General features: G+C 35.9%; 1 protein-coding gene across 14 annotated transcripts in view; it reads right to left on the bottom strand.

Annotated features, from left to right (window-relative positions):
- Window positions 1-14,998, bottom strand: part of ATM (ATM serine/threonine kinase) — a 150,695-nt gene that overhangs the window by 68,934 nt on the left and 66,763 nt on the right. For 11 of the 14 annotated variants that reach the window (XR_010322514.1, XR_010322515.1, XR_010322516.1 and 8 more), the window contains 9 exons: window positions 14,274-14,400; window positions 13,583-13,782; window positions 12,539-12,713; window positions 11,849-12,013; window positions 10,181-10,313; window positions 8,716-8,811; window positions 6,968-7,139; window positions 2,762-2,912; window positions 1,320-1,496 (listed from right to left, as the gene is read on the bottom strand). Coding sequence is in view for 11 of the 14 variants with exons in the window: in XM_064288881.1 (XP_064144951.1) it covers window positions 1,320-1,496; window positions 2,762-2,912; window positions 6,968-7,139; window positions 8,716-8,811; window positions 10,181-10,313; window positions 11,849-12,013; window positions 12,539-12,713; window positions 13,583-13,782; window positions 14,274-14,400 (1,396 nt within the window). In the remaining 3 variants the exon portion in view is untranslated. The remainder of the gene's footprint in view (window positions 1-1,319; window positions 1,497-2,761; window positions 2,913-6,967; window positions 7,140-8,715; window positions 8,812-10,180; window positions 10,314-11,848; window positions 12,014-12,538; window positions 12,714-13,582; window positions 13,783-14,273; window positions 14,401-14,998) is intronic. The other 3 variants (XM_003415616.4, XM_064288875.1, XM_064288880.1) reach the window with 2 other exon arrangements.

Raw genomic sequence — 14,998 nt, 5'->3', positions numbered from 1 at the left:
GAGTAAAAAGAATATATTTAAAATTTTCATTCCCTGGTGCTGACACATTAAACTTGTTTTAAATGGCAAAGGAATCTGCCATGAACTCAATGTACTGCTAAAAAACAAGCAAAAACACATGTGTACCAGCTAAAATATGTTACCGCTGTAAACACAATTTTTGAGTTGAAAAGTGTTATTAATAACAAGCAGTTTTCTGATTTGTTATCAGGTGTAAAAGACGAACCTTTTGATTTTTCCATATTTTCTACCTTCACTGAGGAGCTACAATGGTCACGTTAAAATGTTTATTTAAAAAAAAAAAAAAAAATCAATTTCTGGGTGTAGAATCTGGGTAATTATTTGTGGTACACCCCAACGTGTAGAAAAGTGTTTTGGTAGGTGTAGCACCTTAAAGCACTACTCAACCTCAGTTTTGCTGAGACACCACTTTCATGTGTTTAGCATACGCCACGTACATGACAGTGATTACAGATTACCCACTGCAGACTTTTTCCTTTTTAAACTTACAGACAAGTCAAAAAGTCATTTTTGGAACTAGAGAATTTAAGGGGCTAGGATTCGAGTATGTATGTGCATTTATTTGGAACATTTTATCTTCTGGCCAAAAATCAGAACTTTATAGAAATCTTAGGTTTGTTCACTAACGAGAAACGAATGGCGTATCCAGGTTATCGCTCCCGACTTGGTACAAATGCAATGTAATACAGAGAGAATGTGATGAGTTAGTCACTGTTACTCCTTTACTATACACAAAACAAGGGCTGACTTTTTAAATTGCTCTCAATGTGGGCACTTCACCAAAACACTCATTTATATCAGTTACGTGTAACTGGTAGACGTTTGACCGGGTTAGACAGTGTGTGCTCACGTTTCTGTTGAATCATGTATGACAGTACTGAAAGTTAGGTTAACCTTGTAAGTCTTGCAGCATCATTTCATTATGCTGTTTTGATGCCATTTGGTAAAGTACAAACTCCTTGTTTGGTTTGGTAACTACCTTTACTCTCACTGAAACACACTGTCCTTGTACCTTTAAGAATAACTCAGCCAGTACGCTGCTACTCCAAAGCTGAACCCTGCTGCATAAAATTAAAGCTCAACAAAGACACCCTGTTTGACTGCTTCTCAACAGCAGGGGAGGGTGGTGTTGCAGGAAGATGACACGCCAACACTACAGCACTCTGTTTAGATACACAGGTCACAAACATGTACACAGCAGCTGACGGAATGGGAAAAACAAAACTTTTTTAAAAAGCTGGAAAGAAAAAAGCAAAGGTAGAAAGAGACTAAACTAGATTGATTCTTAATTTTCTTACTTCACACATTGGCTTTAATAACTGAAGAACTTCACTTTTTATGCCTCCACTATCCAAAAAAGCACAAGTCAGTGTTTTTATCCAAACATCATGATTTTCACTTTGAGGAGTCCACAAACTTGGATCATCCAGGTCTTCTAAAGGATTTTCTTTATTAAGTCTGGGTACTTCTAAAAACTAGAAAGTGGTCAGAAAATGTAAATAAGATGATTAGAAACATACTTTACTTCTCCCGTACAAAATGAGGATCTGGACAGTACCCATGTGTTTCCAATAAAACTAAGTACAGTTAAAATTAAATTTGGAGGCAACAGTAATCCTCTGAAATAAAAATACAGTTTTGTGTATCTGAGAGGCAAGGTAATACGGTGAAAAATCACCCTGTAGGAAACTTGGGCACCACCCTTCCCTCTGCCACTCGTTAGTAAAACCAAGCCAAACTCGTTTCTGTCGAGTCAATTCCAACTCATAGTGACTCTACAGGACAGAGTAGAACTGCCCCATACAGCTTCCAAGGAGCGCCTGGGGGATTCGAACTGTCAACCTTTTGGTTAGCAGCTGTATCTTTTTTAAATAATTTTTATTGTGAGCAGCTGTCGCTCTTAACCACTATGCCACCAGGGTTAGCATACGAAATAAATCACCAACTCCACCTCATCTGTCTCATTTATAAAAACAGTCCAAATCTAGCAGAGAGAGCTGATTCCAAGATGAAACAAGATTTTAAAATGTTAAGACTATAGTGCTTTATAAGCTACGTACTAGTTCCATTAACAGTTTGTATTACTACCAGCTCCATTAAGACAAAAACTGTATTTATGATACACTGAAAGGACTACTTCAATGATGGGTATATGTCCTGAATTTAAATTGGTGAAAAGTCAGCTATGCATTTCTCAGGAACTCTATGTAGAGAAAATATTAAAGGGGAATGCTTAGACTAAAGGAGGAACAAGAATTCTTAACCATGATTCATAGAGTATTTTCAGTGGAACCTCATTATGATATCAACATGAAAAAAGGGAGAAATCTAAAGGTCATGATCTTATATTGCACTGGAGGGTCGTGACACTTTAACTTGCTATGGAAATAAACACTTGCTTGTTGAGCACAAAACCTATAACCACATGCAGGGTCAGTGGGTTTCATGGGGTCAAAGTAAGGGTTTTCCTATTCCTAAGGAAAAAGGCTAGAAGCCTGTCACGAAGAACCCACCTCCCCCCACTTCAAATCAACCATCACTCCTCTAGGCTACCTATCTCAGCTTTTCCACAGTCAGAGTTCAAAATAATAAATCACTTAAGTCTAAGAGGTACAGTTTGAATTATTTCCAGGACAAAGTTAAATGTCAGCTCAATAAGATTTTAAGCCATTTGATATTTATAGTCCATGGTGAACAGAGCTGCTGCAAATACAGTGGCCATTCAATAAACATTTATTACTTGAGAGACCTTTTTTCTCGATGTTCTAAAAGGCTGTAGATAGGTGAGTATGGGATCAGTAGTCATCTTATAAATCTCCCAGAAATTATGTCCAGCTTTTGTGGCTAAAATGCTTTTCAAACAGGTGACAGCAGCTGATCGAACTCTGACACTGAAAAACACACAATTCAAACACATATAAAGTACATCGGTTATTAATCTTGATGTGTGTTAAGCAATCTTCACTGAAAAAATTTAAAATGTATAATAGGAGAAGTTACATCTGTAAAATCCTGTAACATCACAGTCATATTATTAAAGAATTTTTAATATTACTTCAAGCAATCTGAGTTACTAACAACTGCAAAAGAAATTCCTTTATTCAACCTATTAATGTTTACATTACGACTACTGTAAATTAAAAGGACTCTAAGGAAATATTTAAACCTGGATATTTAAAGAAATATTTAGAAATAATACAGCCTAATAAACATGAGTCACCAGAATGACAGAATACTAATTCACCCAAGAAAACAACATTTTGCAAATGTATTCCCTGGTGCAGTACAAATAATCTGGTGTGAGGGGGAATAGCATTTCCCTCAAATGATAAAATTATCAAGAACAATTTTAAACGAACGACAAGTACATATTTATTCTGACCAGAACCTAATTAAGAATTAGCAGGTAAAACATCCCAAATCTCTAATAAGAAACTGCAAGTCCTTCCGTTTTGCAAAAAAAAAAAAAAAATTAAGAAAGGAAGGGCTGTATTACAAGGGTGCTGAAAATATGACAGCTGACAAAAGACGTCATAGAGCTTGATACTGTAAATGATTAAGCAAAGGCTTAATTTCTTTTAGGCTACTTAAAGACAAAAGCATAAAAGCCATGGTACTACCTAGCTGCTCAGACTCTAAACCTGGATTCATCCTTAATCCCTCTCTCTTTCCTCCACTCCTTCAGATCCAATTCATCAGCAAGTCCTGCTGGCACTATGTTAAAAACATATCCACCCATGTCTCTCATCTCCACTACTACCCTCTAATCCAAGTCAGTATCGTTTGTCCTTCAGGCCACTGCAGTAGTTTCATAATCAGTATTCCCATGTTTGCATTTTTTGCTCATTCAAAATCCATTCACCATATAAAAGTCAAAAAAATGTAAGCCGCATCACCACACTATGCTGCTTAAAATCCCCTGGTTTGTTTATACATAGCAAATAAAATTCAAATTTCTTAATCAGGATGAATCCTACTTTTTCAATCTTACCTCCTACCATCTTCCCCCATACCAGGCTTCTTTCTGTTCTCAAAAACACCAAGCTTATTTCCACTCTAGCTGACCCATCTGTCTGCAATGCTTCCCCCCAAATCATCTTACAGCTAATTCCTCATCACTCAGATCAGCTAAATGACACCTCCTTAGAGAAGTCTTTCTTGACTACTGTATTCTGGAAATCCCTTCGTCAACTTCCCCTTTGTAAGACTGAAGTCCCTTAAATATCTAATAATTTTTTCCTGTTTTTTAAAAAAAAGAGCAAAATAAACTGCACTTGTTCCCTACTGTTCTCAAATTTAAGCTGCACTAATACCTGTGCACCTTTCTAAGAAAAATGAATTTCAAATTATTGTATTAACTGAAACATTTAATGCTTGTAAATGTGTGTGGGGGCGTCTCTCTTTAAAAACTGTACCAGAATTACTTCGAAATACAGGCAGTCCCCGGGTTATGAACGAGATTGTTCTCACCTGTGTCTTTAAGTCAAATTTGTAGGTAAGTTGAACAGGTGCATACAGTTCTTATGTAGCCTAACTTTGCTGCTATTGTTGTCAGGTGCTGTTGAGTCGCTTCCGACTCAGAGTGACCCTATGTACAACAGAAGGAAACACTGCTCGGTGCTGTGCCCTCCTCACAATCAGTGCTATGCTTGAGTCCACTGTTGCAGCCACTGTACACTCTACTTCGAGGAGGCAGCTCTCTTGAATGACTTTCAACCTGAGGAGCTCATCTTCTGGCACTGTATCAGGCAATGTTCCACTACTATTCATAAGGTTTTCAATGGCTAATTCTTTTCAGAAGTAGACTGCAGGGTCTTTCTTCCTCGTCTGTCATAGTCTGGAAGCTTGGCTGAAACCTGTCTGCCACGGGTGACTCTGCTGCTTTTTGAAACACCAGTGGCACAGCTTCAAGCATCGCAGCCATACACAAGCCCCCCCGTATGACGAATGGACAGACACGTGGGGGTAGCCTTCGTTTAGTGCAAGAGAAAGCGCAAAGCCTTTTCAATGATTTAAAAGCTGCACGCACAGCAAGTGAAGGGGATTGTGAGGAAGAGCGTGTGGGAGTAGGAGTTGGCTCAGTTGTTACAAAGTGCGGGCAAATTTACGTAACATTAAAGGGCAAGTATGAGTTATCCGTAAGTTGGACATTCCTAACTCAGGACTTCCTGTACATTAAAAAAATAAGAGGGGTTAATAAATGGATAGAAGGATGGATAAATGTGATAAAGCAAGCATAGTAAAATGTTAATGATACTGCTATTAATATTTTACTATACTACCTAGGTGATGTATATAGGTGTTTAATAAAATTCAACTTTGCTCTATGTTAGAAAATTTTCATAATAAAATGTTGGTGGAAAAACTGTGCCAGCTGTTGTTGAAAGTAACTATAACAACAACAACAACTGAGGAAAGATGCATGCCCATTAATTCAACAATGGAAACATGGCAAGTAGACATCATTGCAAATCATTTATTCCCCAAGAGAAGGGCAAGTGGTAGGGAAGCAGGGTCAAAACACATTTTTACCTTAGAAAGATGCCAAGCTGTGGGTGAAAAGTCTTTGTTCCTACTCTTCAAAGATAATGGTAATGGGTGTTCAAATACACAATAATAATAATAAAAAAGACATCTCAAAACCAGAAAGCAGAAATTATAATACATGCTGTAATTTTTTTTGCATAGAGAGTAAATGGGCAGTAAAAAACTCCTTCCAATTAGCCTAGGACTTTTGGGGTTATGAAACATCTTCCATGTGGCTTATTTTAAAAGGATCAAAATTAAGGCTAGCTTAGTATGGTGTCACCTCAGATTTTGGCAAGTGCCTAAACTATCATCCTTTACAGTCCCCTATCTTACTTTTCTGTGTAGAACTTAACAACAGCTGGTATTTTTCTTATTTATTATTTGCTTACTGTCTACTCTCAGTAATATCTAAAGGGGCCAGGTCTAGAATACTCATCTCCACAGGCAGTCCCTGGGTGATCATTTGACTTATGGACAACTCATACTCGCCCTTTAATGTTACATAAATTTGCCTCACTTTGAAATGACTGAACCAACCCCTAGTCACAACAAATTCTTCACCACAATAGCCTTCATTTGCTGCATGTGCAATTTTTAAATTATTGAAAGGGCTTCAAGTCTTTTCTTGCACTAAAGTAAGGATAAATAAGAACCATGTGCACCTGTTCCAACTTACCTACAAATTCAACTTAAAGACACAGGAACAGAGCTCCCTCTTAACCTTGGGACTGCTTGTACTAATTTATGGAAAATAACATTATCCTTGGATGTCAGATTAAGTAAGTGCTAATTTTTATCACATATAAAGGAAACCCTGGTGGCAGAGTGGTTAAGTGCTAAGGCTGCTAACCAAAGGGTTGGCAGTCCAAATCCACCAGGTGCTCCTTGGAAACTCTGTGGGGTAGTTCTACTCTGTCCTGTAGGGTCGCTATGAGTCGGAATCGACTCAACGGCACTGGGTTTGGTTTTTTTGGTATCACACATAAAACCAAAAAACCAAACCCACTGCCGTCGAGTCAATCCCAACTCAAAGCAACCCTACAAGGACAGGGCAGAACTGCCCCCTAAGGTTTCCAAGGTTGTAAATATTTACGGAGGCAGACTACCACATCTTTTTCTCACATGTGGAGCTGCTGGTGGTTTTGAACCACCAACCTTTCACGTAACAGCCGAGCACTTTAACCACTATACAACCAGGGCTCCATCAGATAGAAAAACCAAAACTGAACCAAACCCCATTGCCGTCAAGTCGATTCCAACTCATAGCTACCCTACAGGACAGAATAGAACTGCCCCCCAGTTTTCATGGAGTGCCTGGTGGATTCGAACTGTCAACCTTTTGGTTAGCAACCATAGCTCTTAACCACTATGCCACCAGGGTTTCCCCATCAGATACAAGGTATCATTAAATACTCACCAATCTTCTACCAGTGTATTATTCAGATGGGTCAGCATTATGAAAATCCACTGAAGTTCTTTATCTTCAAATAACTCATTGGCCTTATTATAAGATGCATCTTTACTATGTTGTATAGCTATGGTTGAGAAATCTACAGGACCCAACTCTCCCAAACAGCTTCCAACAGCCTCTATATATAGAAATTCCATTTTAGTACAGTCACAGTTATGAGATCATACATAGCACAGAAATATTCTAACTTAAAAAATACAATGCTGTTTGTCATGCCTCAAGGTTGATTAAGTATGTTTTCAAAAATATAGAGTAAAGAATTTAATTTGCTTGACTGCTAAGCAGCTACAAAATACTGCATCATTTCCTTTACCTATAGTCCATATGGGCAACAGATATCTTCCTCTACAGAATCATATACAGGAGACAGATAACACAATGTAGGTAGTAAGGATTAAAGTCTAAACATGGCTATTGTATAACGGTATCAACAGATGTTAAAATCACTTTAAAAAAAATCTGAGGTATCACATACATGAAGTCCCAAACGACTCCCTCATGCTCTTTTCCAGTTGTGGTAGATTTTATTAAAGTATGTCTACAAATTCTTTGAAATTCATGCTTTCAAAGAGCAGAGCCTAATTTCCCCCCTCTTGAGTGTGGACTGTATTTAGGAAGACCAAAGAAAAATTGATGCCTTTGAATTTTGGTGTTGGTGAGGAATACTGAATATACCATGGACTGCCAGAAGAACGAACAAATCTGTCTTGAAGGAAGTACAGCCGGAATGCTCCTTAGAAGCGAGGATGGCAAGAATTGGCTCATGTACTTTGGACTTGTTATCAGGAGGGATCAGTCACTGGAGAAGAACATAATGCTTGGGAAAGTAGAGGGTCAGTGAAAGAGAGGAAGACCCTTGATGAGATGGGCTGACAAAGCAGCTGCAACGATGGGCTCACGCATAGCAAAGATTATGAGGATGGTGCAGGACCAGGCCGTGTTTCCTTCTGTTCTACACAGGGTTGCTATGAGTTGCAATTGACTTGACAACACCTAATAACAACATTCTAACAGTATGCAGTAGAAACGATAACATGTGACTTCCAAAACTAGGTCAAAAAAGGTTTTGTGGCTTCTTCCTTATCCCCCCTCTCTCGGATCACTCTGGGGGAAGCCATCTGCCATGTCATTAAGATACTCAAGCAGCCTTATAAAGGGTCTACGTTATAAGGAACTGAGGCCTCCTGCCAACAACCAGCACTAGCTTGCCAGGGGAGTAACTGAATTCTCCAATCTAATCAAACTTTTAGATACCTGTAGTGCAACCTTATGAAAAACCCTAAGTCACATACATACAGTCACACAAACATTTGTTTCCACAAATTCTGAAGTAGAATTGGGTATTTATAGCTCTATTTTTTTGGGTTCAGAGGGGGAACTTTCATCTTAAAATAACTGTTAAATGACAACTGTGACTCTGAATAACAGTGTTACCCAATAGTTATAAGGCATTTTCAAATAATAGTTATGCATACGTACAAATCACTAACTTTTCATCTTATGTCAAGGTGTAAGAAAGGAAAATATGAAAAGGGTGCAGCTTTGGGAAACCTGAATTAATAGAAACATAACAGCCAGCATATCACATTTACCAAATACCCAAGATGACAAACCTTTCGTTTATTTTTAAGATATTATAAAGATCAACACTCAAACATCATAAAAATATATGTTCATTCAACCAAATAGTTTACCTAAAACTTCTCTTTCCCCAGTGTGATTTACTGCCATCTTGGATAGCTGCAACAAGCTCACAACCAGCTTCACCACAATGCCGTCTTGTGGGTTTTCTGGGGGGAGTTCAGAAAAAATTTGTTTAAATTATGGAGATAACATTTTTGCTTAAAATATGCACATAAGTTATCTGACTAGAAAACTTTTATGAAGCTTAAAAAAGGTTTTCAAGTCATGAGCAGCTCAAAAAATTATGCATCAAAGGTGTTTGAATTTCCTTATAAAACAAAATCATGTGGAAGTGGTTTGCAGTATCTGGCAGACAGAGAAGGAGGTCTTTAATGAGTTATGCAAAGTAGTCAATACCCTAGCAAAATCATAAAGAGAAACACAGAAATCATCCACCATTAAAAATAGAATGGACCCTGAGAAACTGCTTGGTTTTTTATCCTCCTGCATCTAGAATCTGTACCAGCCTCATCCAACAGAACTTTTTGCAGTGATGGTAATGTTTTCTAATCTGCGCTATCCCATACAGCAGCCATTAGCCACATTACTATAGAGAACTTGAAATTTAAAGAAATTGAATTTTAAATTTTATTTAACTTTTAATTAATTTAAAATTTAAATTAAATTAAATTAATTTAAATAGCCCCAAGTGGTTACTGGCTGTATTGGACATGGGAGGTCTAGACCAATAAAATTCTCAAATACAAGAAACAAGGAACAGAGGTGTTCATGTAGAACATATATACATATTATTCAAACAAATACATTAGAACCTCTGAGATAAAATGGTCAAAACCAAAATTAGTTTTAAAAAACACTAAGGATAAAAATGATACTCCAGAAGATGAAATTAACGGACACAGAAAGATAAAAACCAAAACAAAATTTTCCCTAAATGTAAAACTGTAATAACTTAAAACTAAAAAAAAATTAACATAAACATGGATGTTTGCTGAAGTGGGAAAAAACCCTAGAAACAGATATATACAAACATGTATGTACGTATATACACATACATAATATACATAAATAATACATATGCACAAAACACACACGCATACATGGTCATAAGGCTTAAAATGAGACACTTTTTTTCATTCAAGGAGACTGGAGCAGTAGGCAGAGATACATGCTTGTATGCTTACCACTAAGAAATTAATTTCGTTTTTTCATTCAGGCAGTAGAAAGTTATTAAAATGTTTTAAGCAGTGTTATAACACAATCACATTTAAGTTTCAGAGAAATCATTTTGGCAGAGGTGTAGGATGGGCAAGGCAGGAGTAACTCGAGTTAAGGAGATCAGTTAGGAAGTCTTTTATGGTTAGATGACAAGTGTTAAGTGTCTAAACTAAATCATGGGGGATTGTAGTATGCCAGTGACAACTGAACCAATAGCAAGGATTTATGTAAGATCCTTTAAGAAAGCAATAGGTACACACAACCCAGAACCCAGCGCCCATGCCATTAAATCAGTACCCTGAGAAGCTCTCATCAGATCCTTCATCTGATCTTTATGTTGCTCCAGTTGTCTCCGAAGATCCTTCAGTCCTTCAAGCCTTGTCAATGGAAGTGCATCATAAACACTTACTGAAAGAAAATGTTTAATTTCCTAAAAGAGAAGATTGGTTAAAGATGTAACACGCTTTTAGCACACAGTGGTTAAGTCAGTGAAATAAAACTTAATAGAAGAAAAAAATTACTAAGTACCTTGTACAGACAGTGGCTGATATTATTACTATCAAATGAGGCAGAAATAAATTACTTTTTCTGTTTCAAATTCTACAATTTGTTTCAAGTCTTTAAATTCAGATAAGCTCCCATAGCTAGATTTCAAGATTATTATAGCAACCTCAATAGTAGAAAAAGCTTAAATTTCTATTTATTTAGCAGTTTATTAGTTTTACTTCTTACTGTATTTAAATATACTTTCATACTGATAGACATATAGTCAAACATAGACTATGACTTTAAAATAACAAAAGTTAAAAGAAAAATTACATCTGAAGGCCATCCAAGGTACAACAATTGGTCTCTACCTGCCTGAAGCAACAGAGGAAGGAGGAGGAGGAACAGGAAGAGGAAATGGAATGTGTGGCTAACTGCCTCCATGAACAACTGCCCCCTCTGCTATGAGACCAGAAGAATTGGATAGTGCCTGGCTACCACTACTGAACATTTTGATCAAAGACTCAATGAAAGATTCCTGACCAAAAGGGGGAAAATGCAGACCAGAACTTCAAATCCTCACAGGCTCCAGACTGGATGAACCCCTGAAACTACTGTCCTGAGATAATCTTTAAACCTTTAACTAAAAATATCCCCTGAAGTCTTCTTAAAACCAAACATAGCTTAACTGTGAAGAATGTCTTCCTTGAGCACTGTGCTCTTTCAGGATCTTTCTATACGGGATCAATTTGACAACAGCCACTTGAAAGACTAGATAGGACACTTAGGAGACACTGAGTTTATGTTAATGGAGGAACAACTCAGAAGAATATAACTTGGAGAATATAATCAATGCCACTGAAGTGTCCACGCAGAAACTATTGATTTGGGGCATGCTTTGCTGTGTATAGTCTCAACAACAGCAATAACAAAAGAAAAATAATACTCCTGAAATTAATTTTGAGATTTACAAAGATTAAAATAGGATTAACACTTGTAACACTCTTTAAAAAATTAACTGTCATCTCTAATGCAAATATTAAATTGTTCCTCAAAGGACTAGATACTAGTTTTAAGATATTAATGGACTACAGAAGCTTATGCACATCAAAATAAAGCATATTTTATATCATATTCATTGAATATTTAAATTCAGATCCTCATCAGGTAACTCTGATATCTATAATTTTATTGCAATGAAAGAGAACATATTAAGATTCAGTTTTCACTTCTAGATTAAAGCAATCAACAGCTAACCAAAAGGTCAGTGGTTCGAAACCACTAGCATCTCCACAGGAGAAAGACGTGGCAGTGGGCTTCTGCAGAAATTTACAGCCTTGGAAACTCTATGGGGTCACTATGAGTTGGAGTTGACTCGATGACAGTGGGTTTTTACTTCTGGAGCACTAGAGTTGTTTAAAAGGTCTTACTGCCTGTGCTCTCTAATACAAAATAATACGATGACGGAATAATCATTACCTGCAAGAGTGAAAAAGGCCCTCTACTGTATTTGATTTTCTGCTGAGTCATACGCAAATCCTTAAAAACAACATGGTCAGGAAAAGGATCTAAACGTTTAATTGTGAGATAGAGGTTTTCATTATCCTTGTTATCTATCACTAGGTATTTCAACAAGTCCAATACCTAAATATAATTAAAAAAGAAAAACACTGAGGGGAGAAATAGCTTAATTATATTTTAAAGCAAGCCAACTAAAATCCAATGTAATAAAAGATACAACTTTACTAATCTGAACTAGTTCAGATAAAATGTTTTATTTAAAGATATCCAGCTATTAGTTTTCTGTGCTTTCAAATGATTCCACAAATATCTAGCGCACTACTACAGACTCGACAGTGTCATATAAAAGTACCAAGATCACGTAAACATTTTATATAAGTAACACCTCACATACCATCATACAGTGAAAAATATGAACTACTATCCCTAGTTTTGACTACTTCTACACTTCACCATAAATAATAGAAACTACAAGGTTATACAAGGTTATTTATTAAGTCAAAATTACTAGTATAATTAACTGATTACAAAGATTAATACACTAATAATGTTTCTCCAACCATCAAGTAAACATAAAACATAACTCCTTTCAACAAAAGTTTATCAATGTATTTCGAATATTGTTCTGAAGATGATTCATGAGATTACCTGTTCCTGAACCTCCAGCTGATCACCCACAAGGGGTATAAGTGTACCAACAATAACGTGAAGGTGGCTTTCTAAAGCATCCTTACAGTAAGTCACTGTTGTCTGGCAAACCCGGCTTAACAGGTCACAACAAAGGGAGAAGCTACGTAAGGACACATCCATGAAGCGAGAAGGCCTAATACAGGGGTAAAAAAAGCACACAATTGGTTCTATGAAGCAATTTATAGCTCTATTTATTTGTTTATTTAAACTCTTTCAAAATTCATCTATACTTAGCAGCTCTAATTCTGATACACCTTGACATGGAAGTCATTTTCATATTTCTTTAACAGTTTAAAAGACAAAAGAAATTTAGCAGCTCTAATTCTGATACACCTTGACATGGAAGTCATTTTCATATTTCTTTAATGGTTTAAAAGACAAAAGAAAAATACCATGAGACAAAATGGAAACAGACACTCTTATGTGCTTTAAAGGACTTACATTTGATGGCAACGTCATCAACTGATAAGAGAACAAGTAACAGAAATCCCATTAAAATCAATGGAAAAGATCAGAGACGCTAAATTGAATACACAACCCAAATCTTAAAGTTTTATATATATACATATATATATATATATATATGGAAACCTTGGTGGCACAATGGTTAAGAGCTATGGCTGCTAACCAAAAGGTTGGCAGTTCGAATCCACCAGGCGCCCCTTGGAAACTCTATGCGGCAGTTCTACTCTGTCTTATAGGGTCGCTATGAGTCGGAATCGACTCGATGGCAACGGGTTTGGTTTTATATATATACATATATATGAGACAATCTATACCTAGAATATGTATTTAAAAATGTTGAAGACCTTTAGTACTTAAGATTTCTAGAGGTGGAGAAGTAGTACCTTAAAAAAAAAAAATTGGTAATTATAATATACATATAATTCAAAAGAAAAATTCAAAAAACAGTATTTTGGCTTCTCTTAGAAGGATATAAATTTGCAATTAAGAGAACAGGGTAGAAAAACTACTTACATATTGTTCCAAATATATTATTACCTTTTGTTGATATAGTGAATCAAAGTATAAATAACATCTCGAAGAACAAAGGCCCAAGCTCCTCCTAAGCCACTTTTTATATCCTTCAGTAATAAACTAACAAATAGGTGATATATTTTAAGAATTCTATTCTTTTTATACACATTATTTGTCTCAGATGCTTGCTCACATATGGCTAGAAGAATTTTCTGGTAGGAATCCTAGAAAACAAATATACATTTAATAAAAACTTGTCTAGTCATATACATTCAACAATAATTAATGCATTTTAATATCAAAGTAAATTACAGGTTTTATATTTGGTTTTGATAACAAACGCAAAATATTATATTAAGATAATTACTACCTTAAACTTAAAAATAACTGTTGCCAATTTATGTATTTAGTTTTAAGAATTTTAATCTATTTTAATTAAATAACATATTCTTATAAAAATATTCAATCAGTTAATATATAACTAAAAAAAATATATATAACTAAAGCATCACGAAATTCAGTTCTCATACATAACATACTTCAAATTAATAGTGACAAGTAAAATACCAAAATATAAACTTGTAAATAAGTGCCATTTTAAATTATTCAAATAAATTTTCCATCTGTTTATCTCTCTTTAAGATGCACTTACATAGATTTTTCTAGCTGATAAAGTATTCTCTCTTCAGTTGTTATACTAGTAATTTGTACTTACTGGGCTTTTGGAAAGAATTTCTAAAATGCTTTTAAACTTGGTTTTATGACAATTGCTGATGTAGGCAAATGTTGCTTTAATCACATGAGATGGAAAATGGGGTGGATTGGGAGCAGGATCCAAGTCCCTAAGAGAATTATAAGATAGAATATAGTCACCGTTTCACCCTTTTTATTTTTTAAAATAGACTTTATTTTTTAGAGCAGTTTTAGGTATACAGAAAAACTGCAGAAAGTACACAGTTCCTATATATTCCTGCCCCTTGCACACTGTTTTTCCCATTAGTGTCTTACATTCCTGAGGTAGGATCCTTACAGCTGATAATACTGACAGAACATTAGTCCACAGTTTGCATCAGAGTGCTTACTTTGTGTTGTAAATGTTTAATGTCACGCGTGCACCATTACAGTATCAAATAAAATAATTTCATTGCCCTAAAAATGCCCTGTGTTCCATCTATTCATCCCTGTCCCTTTCCCCCAACACCTTGCCAACCACTAATATTTTCACCATCTCTATGGCTTTGCCTTTTCCAGAATGTCATATAGTTGGAATCACGCAGTATACTGCTTTTCTGGACTGGCTTCTTTCACTGAGCGGTATGAATTTAACCTTTTTTTTGGTGTGTGACTTGATAGCTCATTTATTTTTATCGCTGAATAATATAACCATTGCATGGATATACCACAGTTTCTTCATGAAGGATATCTTGTTGCTTCCAATTT

Source organism: Loxodonta africana, chromosome 7 (assembly GCF_030014295.1).
Source record: "Loxodonta africana isolate mLoxAfr1 chromosome 7, mLoxAfr1.hap2, whole genome shotgun sequence".
In the NCBI taxonomy this organism is placed as follows: Eukaryota; Metazoa; Chordata; class Mammalia; order Proboscidea; family Elephantidae; genus Loxodonta; species Loxodonta africana.
Note: the sequence above shows the minus strand (reverse complement) of the source record. Positions and strands in the feature narration are given on the sequence as shown.